Raw genomic sequence first — 21,616 nt, 5'->3', positions numbered from 1 at the left:
TTCTACAGTAGAAATTCCCTAGAAATCTTATATATGGCAAAACAACGTTTGCCGGGTCAGCTAGTCTATACTCTATACTAATATTATAAAGAGGAAAGATTTGTTTGTTTGTTTGTTTCGAATAGGCTCCGAAACTACTGGACTGATTTGAAAAATTCTTTTTCCATTAGAAGCCGACATTGTCCCTGATGAACATAGGCTACTTTTTTTATTATTATCTTTATTTTTTATTTTTTGGTTTCATGTGTGTTTTAATGTTTCCGAAGCGAAGCGAGGGCGGGTCGCTAGTAATATTATAAAGAGGAAAGATTTGTTTGTTTGTATTGAATAGGCTCCGAAACTACTGAACCGATTTGAAAAATTATATCACTGTTTGGCAGCTACACTATTTCCGAGTGACATAGGCTATAAGCTTTTTTGAAAAAAATTTGCGATCATTACTAAAACTCTAATAATGTAACCCAAGATGTTAAAAAATTACCTAAAATATTCTTTACATCGCGTGCCCTGCGAAAATTATTCATGATAGAATAAAATAATGTACTACGACTTTGTAGAACACATTAAAATGTAAATAATACAACAAGTGTCGCGACAGTATATGTCTAACTATAGTTACGCCACAATAAGTGTTCTTTTATTTTAAAAAATAAAACAAGGTCGAATGTCGTTGACGTCTTTATTAAAGACCCGAGCGGAGCCGGAGCGGGCTGCTAGTAACTAATAAAATAGTTAAACTCATACACAAAGAAAAAAAACTACAAACCATTGGCATCCTTGGCCTCGAGTCCATCAGCTTCTATGACAGAGCAGCCGAGCACGACAGTAGGTGGTCGCTCACTGCCGGCGGCGCGGATAGCACGCGCGTGAACTTCTTGTGAAATTCGGAAAGCACGCCTCGCGTATTCTATCACTTCTTCTTTGTAAGCAGCGAATTGGCCGTCTGGAGCCGGAGCTCCCACTGCGTTCTCAATGCAGTATAGTACCTAATGAGTTAGGAATTTTGTGTAAATGAAAAATTCTTACAAAACATTTCTATACAAACATACACACCGTATAAATACAGTACCTAAGTATGGATACAATACCAAATAAAAATAAAATATAATAAAATAATATAAAATTTATATACATGTATATCCATATTATTATACATATTTATTCACATACATACCTATAGTACATATTATAACGTGTCAAAATTTCATTAGACAAAAAAAAATACATAATATACTCGTAGTATATTAGATTGTAAGTATTGTACTACACGTTAGATTGCAAGTCTAATTATTTGATGTTTCCGCGAATTTATTCTTTTTTCTATAGTGTTTCATAATTATTACACCTTTTATGATTTGATCTCGCGTTTTTTTTTATTGTCATTATTATATTATTATTTCTGACGTTTATAGCCAACATATTTTACCACAGAATTCAAATATCGACGAATAACACCTTAGTCACACGAAAACCATAAAGCGTTTAAAATGTCGAAAATAATACATACAATGATAAATACAAAACGCGAGATTAAACCCTAAAGATAATTAAATTATTTCTACGATTATATTAGTCTATGACTTTCCAAGACCGAAGGCAGTACGATAGTCTTTAAAAAGATTGCACGCAGGCTTTTTTTTTTTCACATAAAATAAACGTTTTCGCATCTACCGTTTTCAGCCTACAATTCGGACAAATTCCTTCAAATTGTTTTCGGTTAGCGCAATTTACTCGGTATTGTGTATTTTAAGAACCGACCGACATTTTATCAGCCGAGACAGCCTTACGCAGCTGCTCGCTCACAGCCTTTTCGTTAATACCTAATACCTTTTTATTAATGGAATAAAAGCAGCGCAACGCGATTCTTCGCTTGCATATCTTTCAAAAAAACGTTGAACAAAGATAAAGTGTAATTTGAAAGAGATTTCAATTTATGTGAAGTATTGTAGCTGGTATATAAATGAAAAGATTTGATTCGAGCCCTACGCCCCAGCAGAGGGTAATAGGAAAGAATGATGATGATGATGATTGTAGCTGGTGGCTATCACAGAACACAAGGTATTTAACAGATTTTGGTTACTGGTGGTAGGACCTCTTGGGAGTCCGCACGGGTAGGTACCACCACCCCGCCTATTTCCTATTTCGGTTCGAAGGGTGGGGTAGCCGTTGTAACTATACTGAGATCTTAGAACTTATATCTCGAGGTGGGTGGCGCATTTACGTTGTAGATGTCTATGGGCTCCAGTAACCACTTAACACCACGTGGGCTGTGAGCTCGTCCATCCATCTAAGCAATAAAAAAAAGATGTCTTAATCTCGCTAACGACATTTTGTAACTATCATAGAACACCTAATATTTAAGAAATGTCTTAATCTCGCTAACGACATTTTTAAGATAAGTTTGCATATGTACAAGTTTGCAATATACAATTTTGAACAATAACAAACAGCGCAAAACCGTGGGTCTACCAAGCGATTACACCAGCTCAGTGGAAGATCTTCTCTTTGTCGTTACCTCCCTAAAGTACAACATGCACTAGCTGCTTTTTAACACGACTACAAATAACTACAAAACATATTCTTTACTATTAGGAACGTACAAGGGATAGAGGTTTGCGTGCCTCAGTGTACTAGGATGTTTCGTTAATAATGCCGACAATGTTTCTAGAATAGCATCATCTGTTCTTTGAAAATACTGTTTTTATTCTGTTATTTTGTATTCAGTTTTTCATGTCGTACGTTGCTTTCAATACTTTGAACGATTAACGACAAGGAGTACCTTCGTCACAAATCGAAAATATTTCGTAATATTCGACATTAGTTCGAAATACATTTATTTATTTATTATTGGAACGAAGTTCCTTATGGGACGGTGCGGAGGGGTACCCTAACTTAACCGGGAAAAAAACGTCCGTAACGTAAGATTTTTATTAGTAATGCACACAGTCACCAGTGTATGACTTAACTTTTTAATAACGTACAAAAAATAATATATTTTTTTATCATTCATCCACGATCCACGATATGACCACAATCTCAGAGCGTTTGTTTGCGCAATAAACTAACTCTTATGCAAACAACCGTACCACAATAAGTTCGCACGTTACCCAACGACCGTGGGTTGTTGCGAAACCTCCAGTTTTATGTTCTTTATATCTCGAATAGAACGTAAAAATTAAAATTTTTATAATAAGGAGGTTCGTTCCTATCCGCTGTGCCACGGCACCACACATCTTTTTTTATTAGAGCCACACACCTATTAGGTTAAGTCAGTCTCGCAATACTTTGATAAAAAAAAAATCTGCCCTTGTAGGCATACGAGCATACGGCCTGGCCCACCTGATGGTGACTGGCTACTGTCACCCATAGACGTCAGCAACACCTGGGACAGAGCAAAGTCGCTGCATACCTATTATAACATGTATCGAATAAAATTCCATCATAATGAACCTGTGTAAAACCAAGATAGCGAAAGAAAGAAAACATGTTTCACATAACAGCTTTTAATATCGTCTTTTAAATTGTGCACAGGGATGTAGGGTAGGGCAGTTGTGAGGGCACACGGATCGGTGGCTTCGTCCAGTCTATTTTTGCCATGACGCACTCATGCGCTCGGGGTGGACCGGTAGGGTGACCACTATTCAAATGTCATGGTGACGTCAATTTGAATATTAAAGATGGTTTTGTTATTCACATTAATTCTGCTGCCGACATTGAAACTTGAGGACTGTTTCAATTTTATAGTATGACGGCTGTCCCACCCTTCAGACTGGAATGTGTTATTTTATTTTTTATGATTGAGGGATTACTGTTGGTCCAAAGGCCTTTCCAGTTTCACCAGGACAGGTGGGCGAGCAAGAGCTCAGCCAGGAGGGGTGGGATTTGCTAACAGCTACCTTAGGCCTAGCGCCTCCGAAAGAGACCTAACAGCTCAAGGACAGCTGCTTTGCAAATGCATCTACTACCGCATCGGAATCGCAACCGGCTGAGAAGTTCTGGCGAGAAACTCAGCGGGCTCATGCTTAAATATTAGGTTGCACGTCGAACTCTTTGCCGAGTTCAACGAATACAATTTCCGGAATCCCTAATACGGGAGCGTTATTTTAGACCATGAGTTCGATAGAACATTTTTAAACGTATGCTAAATATTGATTATTTATAAATGTTTTGGTTCTAAGTGAGCAAGTTAAATGAACACTGAATTAAATTTTATTAGTTAATAAACGAGAGTAAAGCACGGCACGCATCACACGGCACGTAGATGTCTATGGGCTCCAGTAACCACTTAACACCAGGTGGGCTGTGAGCTGGTCCACCAATCGAATAAAAAAAAAAAATATAAAATATAGCGACTTTCATAAAATGAATTTAAAAAATTCAGCCGTCGTCCTTAAGGATAATACGCCCGGTGATTCGTATCGAACGATGCTACTTTGCTGGTGTTCGAATCCCGCAGGCAGTTATCAATTTTTCCAGTGAAAAATATTACTAAGAAAATGTTCAAGAAATACTTCCACGGTGAAGAATAACATCCTACAATACAAAATCAAATCGGCAAAAATTATAATCTGTGTAATTATTGGTGATAGGGCCGTCTTGTGAGCCCACTAAACTTAGACTTAGAACTCGTGTCCGGAGGTGGTGGAATGTACGTGGTTGACGTCTACGGGCTCCGGTGACCACTTAACATCAGATAGGCAGTGAGATCTTCCACCCATCCCAGCAACAAAAAAAATAATTTGCATTCGTAAAAAGCACACAGTGATGTGAAAACAGATGACAAAATTAATCCGAATGTTACGCGGCTACGGATGCAGGTGCGAAAATTTGTAGCATCTCTTGTAGCCGTTAATGGAATTTAATATATTCCTGTAAATGAAGTACTAAAATGTAAGCAAATATTGAAAACGTTACTTCATTGGTCTCAATGTTTAAGCGCTTTTAGTGCAAATCTTACTTGCAGATCGGAAATTACAAGAGCTCTAGTAATTAATTACTTGTGATTCCTGATACAATCACACAGTAATACTTTTAATATATTTAAAATATTTTTTTAATTACTAGATTTCTACTATTTACACGCATCCAGATATACAACTTTTATGCTTATCACTGGCACAGAAAAAAGAAAATCTATTTATTTTAATTTCAGTTTCATATGCGACTTCCTTATAGCAGAGTCATATAAATCATTTGTCATGTTTCTTGATTTTAGCTAGACCCCTCTTTTTTTTAGCACGTATCCTACTTGCCATTTGGGGTGTCCTTATCCGTCTCTCCTTTGCTTGTATGTCAATCATCATCAAGAACTGCTTCAGTAAGATCAATATTAGGGTAAGCCGTATTTACATCGCGTAGACATTCCATTACTTTTATTTCAACTTGCAGTTCATTGACGACCTATAAGTGTCGATATAGATCACTTGTGATCAACAGTCTATCTAAGAAGATTCCATCAGAAAAAAAAAAGTTGATATAAAAAGGTGAACTATAAAAAAGCAACCTATCAAAAGATATGACTATGAGCTTAAGCATAATTATGGCAGTTACTCCTATGCTTAATTTTCAGCTAAAATCTTAAGTTAGTTTAGGCAGAGATTTGAGTTTGGTCACGTTTTCTCGCCACAGTTTAAATAAAGCACGCCAATGTACATACCGCTCTAATAGATATAATGTGTACCTATCTTTTACATATTACGAACAAGAGAGTTTCTGACAAAATATTACAAAGACAACATTGGTAGTTTGCAATTGCCGCATATGTAATGAATATCATATAATGATACAAAATATATTATATGCAGTCTATGGGTTAAGTAGTATTCTATTACAGGTTTTAGTACAAAGAACCTATTTTACTTGTTAGTGATCCATCTCGATTTTCTTTCAAAACATTTTGTTATTTATAAAACCTACGGGGCAAATACGAATTAATTAATTAAGTTACCAAAACATAACCAAGTCTAGATTTAAACCTTCTGTCTTACCTCAGTGTACAAATGCTCATGTTCTTTATGAGAAAGTTGCGCAGATACACTTGGCAGGCCAAGGTCTTGGGGCATGGGTGGTGGGCGTTCCGCCCTAGCTTCGGCCAGTCTCAATGCTGCTAGCCGCCTATTCTCCTGTCGCCAAGACAGCGCCGTGAAACTTTCGAAGTAAGAGCCATCCGTATCTTGAACCCTGCGTACAAATACCAGAAAACCTTAATTCGTGGAGCGTGTCAAAGTTATGTTACGAAAGCATTTTTTAAATTACGTTCCCGTGCGTCACGTAGGTACATTATCTTTCTGAAGGCTTGCTAAGGTTGAGGTGTCGTGTTTTATTTAAGACAATAGAATTGAGAATGAATTTTTTTTTGATAGTCTGCAGCGACTTTATTACTGTATTTTTAATTTATTGCTTAGATGGGTGGACGAGCTCACAGCCCACCTGGTGTTAAGTGGTTACTGGAGCCCATGGACATCTACAACGTAAATGCGCCACCCACCTTGAGATATAAGTTCTAAGATCTCAGTATAGTTACAATGGCTGCCCCACCCTTCAAACCGAAACGCATTACTGCTTAACGGCAGAAATAGGCAGGGCGGTGGTACCTACCCGCGCGGACTCACAAGAGGTCCTACCACCAGTACTTAATTACGCAAATTATAATTTTGCGGGTTTCACTTTTATTACACGATGTTATTCCTTCACCGTGGAAGTCAATCGTGAACATTTGTTGAGTACGTAATTCATTAGAAAAATTAGTACCCGCCCGGGATTCGAACACAGGTGCATCGCTCAACACGAATGCACCGGACGTCTTATCCCTTAGGCCACGACGACTTCAAAACTAGTGTACTTCGGTATAGTTAGGATAAGGAGTAATACCGAAATTCATGAGCCATGACAACCATCTAAAAAACAGTTGAATCGAAATTCCGTCCCTATGTAATAGCAAAACACCTTACGAAATGAATAGTTTGAAAGAACTCTACATTATTTTGTTAATTTAGTAATAATTCACATAATTTCATTTCAATGAGTTCCAATTTGGTCTCACTTTCAACTAATCTAAGATACTCAAATAACGCGTATAAACTTAGCACAATTGAAAACATTGAAATTCAATGTGATTTCACAGTTTTCTATTTTATTTATTCACATTATTTTTGTTACATTCTTATCACCTACTATTAAAAGGTTAATTTCTATTAGATATTAACCATTTCTCATTTGAACATGCCATGGCCTAAGGGATAAGACACCACGTGTACTCGTGCCAAATTACGTACCTACTAAACACTTCCAAGATTCAGTAAGAAGATTACCCCTCTATGTGATATATTTTCTCTAAAAATTATATGTTATAATATTAAGATAAAACTATATAAGCTTAAAGTCATAAATACATCAAATGTTACTCTTTGTAAAATAAGATAGAAAATAAGTGAATAGAGTGGTGTCGACGATATTTCTGTCACCTCCAGTGATTCGTTTATCCCCGTCGTAGACAGAGGGAGTATGTTACACAAAGGCAAATAGACGTTCATAAGACGGAAATCCATAACACGTGCGTTATCCTGTGTTTGTATAAGTAAAACTAATTTCGAAATCTCTTGTACATATACTTACCAATATTTTAGATTTTCGTGAGTCTTGCGTGTGTATAAAATAAAGACAAAGTCGAAATTGGAAAAATGATAATAATTATTATATTTTAAGCCAAGTTCAGTTCAATAGTAAAACATATCAATGAAGTGAATTTATCAACAAAAAACACATAAGCGATTTCCTTTATTTGAATGATTATTTTCAGTCTTTTTAATTTAGAATACACAACACTGAAACGTCTTTTATGATTTTTTTTTGAAATTTCTATGGGACCAATCTAAAATAATAACTTCAGACTTAAATAGACTTAGAAACAATTTGAGAATAAAAATAATAATTCCCTATACTTTCGTCGTTAAAACTCCTTACTACAGCTATTGTCATTCGACATTGCCGAGCGGCGAACAAGAAAGGGCTTAAAACATTAATTCTGTACTTATCACGCTATTTTTGGTATAGAATATTTTCTAACTAAAATTCTTAATCCCTATGAATAAATGTGGAAATTATGTTATTATTTAGAATAGAATTTATATTATGGAATATAATTTATAATATTTATATTAGTAGTAGAATTTATATTAATTATATCAATTGGCAAAGAAAAAGCTGTTAAATTTATTTTCTTCTTCCGTTTATCAAATTATTTTCTTTTTTTTATATAAGTTCACTAACTGTTGACGAAAAGCGTTAGTGCTAGCAATAAAAACAACATATTATTTAGTTGTATAATTTTGAAAAACTCACTTAAGTAGCAAACCGAACTAATATTTAATTCATTCTTTATTTTTACTGTTGATACTGATCAAGATGCGTATAGATAAGTTAAAAAATTATTGTATTTTCATCGGACATGGATGCACGTGCTCAAGTTAATCAGACGTCTTGAAGTCGGTTAAAGTGACCTTCAAAGATTCCGTTACATACAAACATAAATATATACCAAGTTAATGAGAGCGTGTTAAAATTTGATGCCGTATTTCCGACATCCTTGAAAGAAAAAAAATTCAAAGTACAACGATAAGGAAAATTCAATATATAAAATGAATCTATGTTAAAATACCTTAACCTTTCCTATATACAATAAATAAGTATATACCCTTGACGTAACTCATTTTACAAGCACAATGTTGGCAAAACGAAGTCGTTACACACAATATAGATCCATCAGGCTGTCGTCAGGTCGCGGTAACCCTTCGCCAAAGCTATCTCGTTATTGACATTCTTAAGATACAATGTGTATACAATTGACTCACAGCAACAAATAAATTACAATCTCACGATAATTGCGTGGTTTTATATTTATAGGCAAACGTTATATGAAAGCTAACTCGTTAATTGAGTTTTATTTTATTATTATTATTATTTTCATTTATTCATTTATTATGTAGACGAGCGAATTAGCCCGTGGTCCATTGGGTATTATTACTAGAGATGTGAGACCTGGAGTCAAAGTCTCAATTGTAAAGTGTAATGGTTGTCCCACCCTTTAAATCGAAACGCATTATGTACTGCTTCACGCTAGATTTAGACAGAGATGTGGTATCTACCCGTGCGGGCTTACAAGAAGCCCTAATGACAGTAATTACGCAAATTGTATTCTTTGCATATTTGATTTTTATTACACAATGATAATTTTTTTCATCAAAGAAATCATTCGTGAACATGTGTTAAGTTCGTATTACATTTAAAAAAACTGGTACCGATTCCATCCAGATAAATACAAATACGTTGAATACTGATGTTGTTTTTCAAAAACAAAAAATCCAAATTAAAAAGGAACGTTAATGAATGATGCATACAATATATATACATAGTAAGGAGAATAATAACAATGTTAACAAATATCATTTTTGCCGGTTCATGTACCTACATGAAACCCAATATAATTCTTAACGTGTTTGTTTTCGTTTCATTATCGTGATAATATCACAACGGGTCAGTTCAAATTGAGACATTGGAACTGAGTCCTGGCTTTAATTAAAATTTCCTTCAATAATCTTGGAATAATCCTATCTCACGGGAAATGCAGCTATTGTCCGATCCGATTGGAGGCTATTGTCATTTACCTAGCGAGCTGTGCCTACGTTATAAGTACCTATAATCGTTTATTTCCACAGTAGGACAAAACATTCTTATGACGCAAATAAAGTAGAATGTAATTGTCAAATCTTTCGATTTGTTTCTGTTCTATTTAGAGATTCCTCTTTAAGATAAAATAAATTAATTTGATTGATTATTTTTTTGGGGTAAATCCGGTATTATTTTGATAACAAAACTTCAAAAGAACAACAAACATGATTCAATGGTTTTTTTTTCTAGATAATGTTTTGTATTGATTTGGTGATTCGTGGATAAGGAATGTTGCGAATGAAAACCAATACATATAGGCCCTCTAAGCATATGTTTTTATTTGCGATTTATAAGAATACGGATAATAAGTATTGTTCTGAGAAACCACAAAACCAAACTAAACCATATAAATAACAAATGTGAATATGCTAGTATTGTTGTTCTTGTATGTATTGTTTCCAGTTTTCGTACATTTTCTGCTCAACATACAATTCATCTGTCCACAGAGTGAGTTTTCGTTTATATGCGCGTATAATTCAGTGCGGTGACGTTATCTGGGGACACGGGTACACCAACCCAATGCCGTCCTTGCATTGTGACGGATTTCTGCCACCCGATCCCCTCATACATGAAACCTCCAGTCACAATTAATCTGACACATGAATAAAAATAACTTATAACAAGAGATTTGTTTTTATAAAATAATATATCACGGATTGTTTGCCGGTTAAGGATCACAAAATTTTACATTTACAATCAGGCTTGCAAATCGTTATTTGCAAAATTTATATTTCAAAAATAACAATAAGTTATATCGTATAAAGTTTTGATTTTGTAAGTTTTCAATAAATACTCCACCCCTTTATAATTCTTGTAAACAATCTCAAAATGTTTTAAAACCAAATTTTGACTGTACAGCTAATATGAATAAAAAATATATATATAGTGTTTTTCAATTAATAACATAACCTATGTATTTAAGATTTTCTTATATGTTTAGAGTCGCTTATTTTTGCAATCGTGCGATGTTTTGATATGAAAGATTTGACCGGTAATGTGTTTATTTAATTATCAAACCACAAACGGAAAAATATATCTATTTTTCTTAATTTAAAAACGAGTCCTCTTAATTTATGGTAGGCGGCGGCTTGGCTCTGCCCCTGGCATTGCTGACGTCCATGAGCGACGGTGACCACTTACCATCAGGTGGGCCGTATGCTCGTCTGCCTACAAAGGCATTAAAAAAAAGAGGGTCACAAGCAGAGTAAGCTAGGAGAAAAATCGGTGTTCAACTGCGTCACCGGCGTGCGCTAACTGAACAAATCGATGCAGTTCAGAAAATCGTTTCTACGAGTATACAGGTGCCCAATATTAAACGACAGGCTATTGCTTTATCTACCAAAAATACTTCTATAGTTCTATATTTAGTATTATCATTATATAGTTACAAACAACAGCAGAGGATTAAAAATACATATAAGTTGAAGATTTCACAAAATAATGACAAAGTAAAATAAAAGTTTTCATTGGTGAACATGGCGAAAGTATTATATACAAAACAAAATAGTCCATCGCATGTGCGTTACGATAAAATTAAATCTAACTTATGGAATACTCCTGCGTTTCAAATTAGAAAACAAATTGGAACTTCTCGTCGATAATTGGAATCCTTTGTCAGCTCACTAATAGCTTGATTTTTACTGTGTCCGCTTGCCGTCTGCTAATTCTATTTCCGATATGCATGCGATGGACTCTGATGCGAAAATGTCATCAGAAGGCTAACAAATTGAATTTCCCTCTCATAACATGACTCATCGAGCCAGCTATTTGATGACATTAAAGATGTTAATGAAGATGTCTAAAGGGATCTATCAATAAATTATTAAAATTGAGTTGTACTGAGTTCAAATTAAATGTTCAAATAAATCATCAGTTATTGCTAAAGTAAACCAAAGGGATAAATGTATAAAGGGATAAATGATAATTAAATTAATTATAAGCTAGGATAGACTAGACTTTCAGTATTTTATTTTACTTTAAAACATTATTGTTCTCTATAAAATCTGAATTATGTCTCACTTAAAAAATACCCAATTCAATATGAAACTAGTGAAGTAGCAAAAGGTAATATTATTCAAATCTTCACTCAATCAAAGAATTTTGTAAATTAAATCCTCCAATACTCACTAAGAGTGTCGAGGTCGTCATAAACTCATCGTCGAGTTGGACAAAAATTTATTACATTTAAAGTGTCAGAATAAATAAAAGGTAATGGTCGCCGGGCGTTTTAATCAAATTTTCTGCTTAACCCAATTGGACTCCCTGTAGATAAATTGCTCCATCTAGTAATTTCCAGCTCATCTGGTGACCACTTTGTTTATTGACACTCTTATCGGAATGAAGAACGTGCGTTATTGCTACACGTAATTACATTTTCTACAATTCTAGACTATTCTTAGACTTAAGGTCTTACTAGTCGAGTGATTTTGAATCATGATGCGCAGCCGGTGTCAACAGTCTTTGTGAATATACGTCACTTATGAAATTTTTGTTAAAACGGAACTGATTATAAGAAAATACATTTTTTATTAGTTATAAGTGAGATGTTTGCCTTTACTGATGAAATTTAAAGTTGTAGGTTAAATAGGTATTATCGTTATTTCTTTAGTCTAGCAGAACTATATATGATAAGATGTTGAATTTTCAACGATTCTCCTGAAAAATTACATAATATGGATAAGTGACGTTATCGCACCGTATGTCGTATGTGCGATTTTTTTTTTATTGCTCAGATGAGTGGACGAACTCACAGCCCACCTGGTGTTAAGTGGTTACTGGAGCCCATGGACATCTACGACGTAAATGCGCCACCCACCTTGAGATATAAGTTCTAAAGTCTCAAGTATAGTTAGAAACGCATTACTGCTTCACGGCAGAAATAGGTTGGGTGGTGGTACCTACCCGTGCGAACTCACAAGAGGCCCTACCACCAGTAATTACGCAAATTAAAATTTGCGGGTTATGTACTTCATTTGCGAGTCCCCGAATATATAATACATAATCTAGTAACCGGTGCGATTTGAAATACCAAAAATTTTATTTCTATTGAAAAAAAAATAGAAATCTTATTTTTAACGCTAAACCAAATAAATAATGTGAAAGAATAACAAATCATTGTTTCGAGGTTCGAGAAGTAGTTAGTGATCACTATTCTATTCACGTTTCGTCACGGGTCGTATGGGGTTGTCGTTCGAATTTGCAATTCCCACTTCCGCGGAAACAGGTTAATATCCTTCGAGAAGCCGTGATTTTCCCAATATCATTACTGCTGTTGACGGTTCCCGTTTCAGCAATAACGGTACAACTTCACGGGTAGGCATTACGAAGTTTACCGAATAAGTACCTACTGATCTTGTTTTATTTGTTTTTATACTATCTAGAGCCTTTAGCGAGTTAGTTGCTTGGTCTAAGTGCACTCTTACAGTTAGATTAGGCATAAAGTTTATTTAAAAAAAAAACAATGTTGCCAGTATTTGTCATTTAAAATGAATCTTTCGTTTTTTAATGGCTTCAACATACGGTCGAGGCCACGACTCATCTGATATATCCGACTCATCTCATTTTTTCGTTTCTGTTAACGTTACATTATTAAAACTCTAACAACATAGCTCCTTGAAAATTTACAGTCGTTATAAATTATCCCAAATCCTAAATTTTATGTCTTCATCGGTAACTTTTGAAATTACCCGAATTTAAAGTTCAGATTTGCGGAAAACTTCTCCAGATTGCAGTATGGTTTAATAACCTATAACAATGTCAAGATAAGCCGACTATATTGGCAAGTCATGTGATAAATTAGACTTCCACAGAATTGCTTACCCCGAGTTCACAGAGTTATCGACCTCTGGCCAAGAGAGACGTCTTTTGCAAAATGCCATCGTGGGTTTTTCAGGTGGTGCTTGGTGTCGGGGCACCCGGAGTGATCCACCTCGTCGTTGAGCTGGTGCTGGAGCCAAGCAATCTAGAGTGCGCCGCCGGGCACCAAGGGCAGAAGCGCCTTCTGTTGGTAGAACTCTAGGAAATCCTACAACCAAGTAAAAACAAATAGGTATTTTAAGCAAATTATGTATAAATATTTTCTATAACTATACTGATACTTCTGTAACTATATTGAGACCTTAGAACTTATATCTCGAGATGGGTGGCACATTTACGTTATAGATGTCTATGGGCTCCAGTAACCACTTAACACCAGGTCGGCTGTGAGCTCGTTCATCCATTTAAGCAATAAAAAAAGAAATATAATATGTATATATTTTTTTTTATATTTTTTTCATACAGATACACAAAATAAGGTCTAACTCTTGTTACGTTCGCGTAAATAGTAATAAATTCTATACTTATGATTATAAATCACCATTAAAGAACCAAGCAAATTTTGTGAAGATTATATCTATTAAAATGAAAAAATCCTGTGATTTACGCAAACATTATGGGTCAACGCGGATGCCGAGAATCTCAGCTTTTTTAGAACCCAATCGTATTCTTTTTAAAACAATCGCTTTTGAATGTAGCGTAATATAAATTCTAAAGTAGGGTGGGTATTGTATTAAGTTTATTTATTTGGGAAACCAACAGTACAATACAAACATATAATATTTAAAAAAATAGCTAAAACAATAACCAAACATGTTTCCACCATCAAAATCACATATAAGTAGAGACTGAATAAAGGAATACAAAAGAGACATTTAGAAATTTAAGCTTACACAAAAAGAAGCAACACATACATACGCACATATTATTATGTATATTTTTTTGTTAACCAACAATATAAAAAACAACAATTGTCAATTGTCAATATAAAAAACCACAATTGTCAATTGTCAATTGTTGTTTTTTATATTGTTGGTTATCAATATGTGTAATTTTCAGATGCCTGATGAAGGTCTAATAAAAGACCGAAACGTTGCAAAAATAGTCCACATTCCTGAGATATAAAAAATATTTTATAATAATTATGGACGACAATATTGATAATATTATTATGTATATCAACTTACACTATAAAACTTAAAAATACTCATCGGACTAACTAAATCACCTTATAAATATTCCAAAATAGCATTTCTATATGCTTACAGGTGACAAACAAAAGATGTCAGCATTAGAGAATTTAGTATCATACAACCTACAAGATCTACGGACAAAAGACAGTTGAAAAAAGAAAGTTGACAGAGCTTGTTACCACGCATAGTAGCAGTTGACGGTGGAGGTTGTTGTGCCTGACCCTCCTCAGCAGAGCGATGTCGTGAGGGCGGTGCACGCCGCGGTGATAGCGCCAGACCGGCCACACTGTCAGCTACGCCCGCCACATACTGCCCCAATGATGTTAAGAAACTCATGGTTGCACTCGCACCGAACACTTAATATGATAACGCACTCATTTGTGAACAAGTTAATGTTAATCAAAAACCACTCAACACTTTAGAGTTTCAACTATCGTTTGCTCATGATCGACGAAGGAATCTGTAACAAAATACAACTGCGTTATAATTTGAATAGTACAATTTACTGGTTATAGTATAGTTTACTGGCATTAGGACCTCTTGTGAGTCCGTGCGGGTAGGTACCACCGCCCTGCCTATTTCTGTCGAGATGCAGTAATGCGTTTCAGTCTGAAGGGTAGGGTAGGCGTTGTAACTATACTGAGATCTTAGAACTTATATCTCAAAATGGGTAGCACATTTACGTTGTAGATCTCTATGGGCTCCGGTAACCACTTAACACCAGGTGGGCTGTGAGCTCGTCCATCCATCTAAGCAATAAAATATATATATTTCTTAGAGCTCAGAAAGATACAGATTACTTTATTATTTTCAGTATTTTGTAGTATTAATAGTAGTATTAGTAGTCTAGTATTGGGTAGCTGAGCTCACAAGACATTATGTTGAGCAAATAACGGAACTCTTTCACACACTCAATCACACTGCATAAATGTAACTTATCCTTTACCTTGATTAATTTGCCCTCATGTTTCATGATTGTGATATAAGATTAAAGTCTAAATTGTTTGGAATAATGACCCTTGAAGCTGGAAGCTTCAGATTGCTTAGAGATGATATTAATAATATTTTTATTAAGATAATATTTTTGTAATGTCAAGAATCTGAAGTTATTAAAAAATTACGGTTGTCGGCGGAATGGCCACAAAACTTCTAACAATAAGGCCGGATAATAAACATTTTATGTTGTTCCACGCTTCGCGCGATTTGTTCTCGGATTAAATCCTTTTGTTGCTACGATGGGAAGGTATTTGCTACAAAAAATTTCGATTCGTTTGAGATTCATTCAAAATAATTTCTTCTTCGCCAAATCCATAGAAAAGCGAACAATGAAAGAATTTCAAGCGCCCTACAACCTCACGGAATTCAGGCAATAAGAAGATGAGATGAGCGAGAGCTTAACTTTTTCTTCAACTTAAGTTTTTGGCAAGTCGAAAAAGTTTCGGTGACTGTCCTTCAATTTATTTAGAATTCGTTATTTTCATCTGCCATAAAACTGTTGTCAAAAACATATTTTTAAATAAATTTCAATTAAATTCATTGGTTTCGATTTTGGGAAAAAATCATTCACTCATCATTTTAAAAGTAGTCTAACAATAAAGTAATAGTAAAACAATAGTAGACTTAGTCTTATAATTAAGTATCGAATTGCTTGAGTTTATTAATATATACTCATTATATATCATTGTTCTCAATTATGTGTATAAATGCTTAATCTTTATAATACTTACAATTTCAGAAACTAAGCTATCAACTAAAAATATGTCAGCCATATATTTGTTTAATATATTTGGTATTCGAAGATAGAAAGTTCATATGTTATTTATTACTTGTTTGCCGCGTATGCGTGGTTCCGGCATCCAAAAAAACAAAAAAAGGCCTAGTTTGGGCTGCACTGTATTTTTCAGCCAATTTATTTTACAGTGTAGAGACTAGTTTTTTTTTCCCAAAACTTTGCTGTACGTTTTAATGGGAACCGTATCGAGTCGAATATTTACGACGATCGACGTGCACAGCCTTGTTTTAAGCCCGACCCGTAATTGTTATTGCAATGTTGCAAATAAATTCTTCCTAATATTACGGCTCAAAACTAGAAGACTGGAAGTCATATCGTTAATTGTTATTTAACATTGAGCCATGTTACTTAATTATGTGCTTTTTTCGAAATGTAAATTATAAACGATAGGATAAAAGGCTTAATTGAATATTTTATTTTAATTAAACTGAGGAAAAGTTAAGACAGTTAATAAAAATCCGTATTACAATTATTACTAATCAATCCTAGTTTGGATTCCACAATTAGTTTTTCTGAGAAAATGCGACAAAGCGTATTTCGATTATCGTTGTTGCCCATTACGACGAAGTAGATACGAACACCAGTTTGGAGAGCATAATAATGAATTGCAACAGAAGATCTTTACTATAGCACCAGTTGGACTGTGAACTGCATACACAAAAACAGACATCGAATTGTATTTGAAAATTTTGTTTTGCGTATTTGTGCTAAAGCCCGCTAAGTGTAGATTAGGTTACGGTGTCATCGAACTGCTTAATTGTATTCTAATGCAATCACAGCGTTTACCGCCTCATACATTTCTGCATAATAATAAAGCAATAAGTATTTGGATCACACTTAATTGACCAAAATATATGATTGATAAATAAATAATATGAGCATTGGTCAGACGTTCCTACGGTGGTCCTGGTTTTTTTTTTCTATTGCCCTTTTAGGCAGACGAGCATACGGCCCACCTGATGTTGAGTGGTTACCGTCGCCCATAGACTTCAGCAATGCCAGGGGCAGAGCCAAGCCGCTGCCTACCGCCCTACCGCTTAATACTCTCCACAAGCTTTGTTTGAAGAAGGACATGTCATAGCGCTCGGGAAACACCGTGGAGGGGAGCTCATTCCATAGCCGGATGGTACGTGGCAAAAATACCTCTGGAAAGGCACTATGGATGACCACAGCAGCTCCAGGTAGTATGGATGAACTCTACTCCGGTGGCGAACGGTGCGATGGTAACAACTAGATGCCGGTATCATCTCGAACAATTCCTCAGAGCAGGTTGTACGATTTTCCCTGCCGCACACTCAACAATCTGAGATATATAGCAGCAGCTATTCAATTGATAAGGATATAGTCGTTATATTAATTCTGTGGTTTAGCAGTATTTAGTTAGCTCTGATAGCTGCTTTTTGGTTTTTTTTTTATTAGGATGTAATAATTATTGGTGGCTAAAAGACCTTCACATCTTGACCAAGGCAGGTGGGCGATCACGAGCTTAGCCAGGAAGGGTGGGATCTGCTAACAGCAGCCCGAGTACTTCCAAAGGAGACCTAATAACTCGAGAGCAGCTACATAATAACATAATCGCGAATGAGTTTTTAAATTAAAATTAAAAGCAGTTAATCTGGACAATTTGAAAAAATATGTTAATCTTAACCTCACAAAAAAAAAATTTCCTATGTTGAAAATTTACCGGATTATGTAATGTTTGGGATTCAAACCTATAACCCTTCCTAAAATAAATATTAATTCAATCAAATTGATCGATTGCTTTAAAACTAACAATATGATTTCTGAATTTTAAACATTTAAAAACAATCTAAGCCGTTTGAAATCTAATTCATATAATATACAGACAATTTTCTTCTCTGAATTTTTAATAATATATTTTATTTTGATGAGCGAGCTTTAATATAAATTGCCGGTATTTTTCTTGAAAAAAAAACTCATGTTTGTTTGTCAATCGACTTTCTTTATTATTTTGTTAGGATATTTTAACGGCTTTTAGAGGTTAGGTTAGGTTATATTGGGTTATTTCCCGCCTTTAAAATAAAAAAATAGTCAATAGCAAAACATAAAACAATTCGGATCCTTGAATTGTTGGTGAAAGGTCGAAATTCAATCATCAAGACTTAAATTCACAAGCCGTTTAATTTCTTCTGCGAAATAACCTTTGTGCAATTTTTAGTTCGATAAAAAGATTGAATTAGCTAGTGGCAGACAAAGCAAATTCATTCTGGCTTATTTGAAAGGCTTCTCAATAGACGAAACCAATTTTGTGTTGATTGGAAGACTCGCAACTACGTTCGACTAGAAATATATTAGATATGTTTTAGATAATACTCTATTTCCGTGAGAGCTTAACAAACACGATATCCTTTATATACGTTTATTGTATGTCATCATACAAAGGCTTTCTATTCATATCAAACTCCACATTGTTTACGTATATAATACAAATCCGTTTTATCAAGTGGAGGGAATGTCCAAACTACACTTCCCGTGCGCAGTAGTCACATTTTTTTGTTCTTTTTTTTCCACAGGAGAAAATCGTCGGATCCTCATCCGCGCAGTGGGTAGGGTATGTGGGAGTTGAACCTCACTAAAAACTCCTACCGCTCACAGCCGGCGCCCTACCCCGGATCGGGCCGGAGCCCAGTCGGAGTTATTAAGACGGCGGGACAGGGTTTACGCAGAGCATATTACATCCATCCCGCCGTCCCCCAGAAACCGGACTGGCGGCCGCCGGCGACAGGACCACCGGTTCCCACGGTCGACGGGCCGGGAGCCCACCTTGATGGCGCCACGCTGCACCTTGCCCCAGAGCGGTCGCAGGAACGCGGTCTACCATCACCCGGCTTCCTATTACGGGCATGGTGTAAATCACCCCGCCACGCAGTAGTCACTAAAGAACTCTTGAGCTCCATCAATTAAATATTCCCTATATTGCCATAGGTTTATCAAATACATCGGTCATATCGATTCATGTATATCTTTTTTATTTCTGATCTACGCTTTGAGCCTTGAATCTATTGTATTTATAGTGTAACTAGCATATTCGTAAGGAATCAAAATCAATTTTTCTTTCGCCCCGCTCATCCGTCACGTTTCATAAAACGACCGAAGAAGTTATAGCACGTGATAAAACACATAAATCAGTGTTTGTTGAAGATTCGTTATAGATAAACGGGCAGTGACAAATGGTGGATAGGAAGGTCGGAAACACTGCGATAACAAGCTCGCGTGCTGTGCTGGAACGTAAAATGGCCGCCCGCCTTTATGAAACCAACCAACCTATCTGTAGACGCCATACTACTGTGACCAACGTGATTATCTGTACAAACCACAGAGCATCATATACTGTATGTTTTTTTTTCTACTTTATCAAATGGTGTAGTAAAATGTCAAAATATTAAACTATGGGTTGTAAAATACTACAGGAGCCCATGGTCCTCACAATTTAATGCTACTGCCCATTTTAACATCCCACTTCATTAGAATACTTATTCAAACAAAAAACCCTGGTTATACCGCGGCAGAAATAGGCAAGAATAACTAAGCCTACCTACCACCAGTCAAAAGTATATTACTTACGAAGAACGTGACAGTGAAGAGAGACTGCATGTTCCTTAATCGGTAGATTCTACGAGACAGTGTGAAATATATTATGTGTTCACGTACACTTTTTACATTATATCAAATGAAATGCGCAAAAACGAAAAATAAAAATTAATAGAATAAAGTTATGAAAATGTAAATTTGATCAGTATTCTAATTCATCTCCGACTTTCGCATTGTCCCTCATGGGAGGCGGCGCTGATCACGATTTGGTGTCTATGGTAATTGGTATCCATTTAACACTAGGTGAACTGTAACTTCGACTGTTAAGTCAATTGTCGAATATGAATATTTTTTAAAGCTTCTTAGTTTACACATGTGTGATTAATTAGTAATTCCTAACGGCGTTAAAGCCGACGGCTTGGGTTAAAAAGTAAAATGACACGTCCTTTCGAATCCATTAGATCCAATAACCTTTGCATTAGACGCCTTCAGCTCTAACACTAGGAGCAGGCTTAGGAATCCCGGTAACCGTACTCGTCGAACTCGACAAAGAGGTCGACGTGCAACCTAACCCATGCATCAGCTCGCTGAGTTTCTCGCCGGATCTTCTCAGCGGGTCGCGGTTCCGATCCGGTAGTAGATTCATTCGCGAAGCAGCTGCTCTTGAGTTGTTCGGTCTCCTTCGGAGGCGCTCGGGCAGCTGTTAGCAAATCCCACCCCTTCTGGCTGAGGCTTTGCTCGCCCACCTGTCCTGGTGAAACTGGAAAGGCCTCCGGGCCACCAGTAACCCTTCAATTATAAAAAAAGTAAAATAATAGTTACATATACTTGGACTTCAACAGCATTAATAAATAACTGAAAAAAGGACCATTTTATTAATAGGTCGACTCATGTTCAAGGATTAATGAGCAAATTAAATAGGAACCCGCAGATGAGTGCTCCCGACTCTAGGGGACGGTTTCGACCTCCAACCTTATTTTAGCTAAAATTAGTTTTCATTTTTAAGAAGCTTTCCATTGCAACGAAATTCCTAACGTTGTTAATTATAAATTATAACAGCTAAATTTTCGACATTTTTTGTCATATTACTTCTTCAGATATATGTATAGCCAGATATATATGTATATACATATAGCCTTTTCGCATTAAAAGTGTACAATTTCCAAAAATATTCGAAAACGTGTTAATATGGGTAAACATTTGGTATCACCAGTATTTTTCGCATAAATACTGTCAAAAGAGCGTAGTTTAGTTTTACTTTTTATTTTTTTTTAGTTTACTTATGTTTTGACTACTGTTAACAAAATTAATACGGTACATAATTTTATATTACTTTAAAAGAAAGATAATGTAACTGGTAAAAAATAAAAAAAATATGTTGCAAATATGATTAATATTAAAAATATTACAGGTTAAACCTTTAAAACACTCTCCTGTAAAATTAGTAATTTTGAGATTATACAGTTTTAATGCGAGAAGACGAATATATGTGTATTACGAGATTGCAGTGATTTTTTAACGGAGTTATTTTATTGGA

At 35.4% G+C, this 21,616-nt stretch overlaps 1 protein-coding gene across 1 annotated transcript in view; it reads right to left on the bottom strand.

The window, feature by feature from the left end:
• unc-13-4A (BAI1 associated protein 3) overlaps nt 1–21,616 on the bottom strand; it is a 94,873-nt gene that overhangs the window by 55,076 nt on the left and 18,181 nt on the right. The window contains exons 2-5 of the mRNA XM_089731504.1: nt 14,915–15,195; nt 13,546–13,750; nt 5,988–6,180; nt 767–986 (exon numbers count right to left, since the gene is read on the bottom strand). Of these exons, the coding sequence (XP_089587630.1) occupies nt 767–986; nt 5,988–6,180; nt 13,546–13,750; nt 14,915–15,071 (775 nt within the window). The 5' untranslated portion in view covers nt 15,072–15,195. The remainder of the gene's footprint in view (nt 1–766; nt 987–5,987; nt 6,181–13,545; nt 13,751–14,914; nt 15,196–21,616) is intronic.

The sequence above is a fragment of the Bombyx mandarina genome, chromosome 11, assembly GCF_030267445.1.
Source record: "Bombyx mandarina strain Sakado chromosome 11, ASM3026744v2".
NCBI classification, from domain to species: domain Eukaryota; kingdom Metazoa; phylum Arthropoda; class Insecta; order Lepidoptera; family Bombycidae; genus Bombyx; species Bombyx mandarina.
The sequence above is the reverse complement of the archived record's forward strand: the minus strand, read 5'-3'. Positions and strand labels throughout refer to the sequence as shown.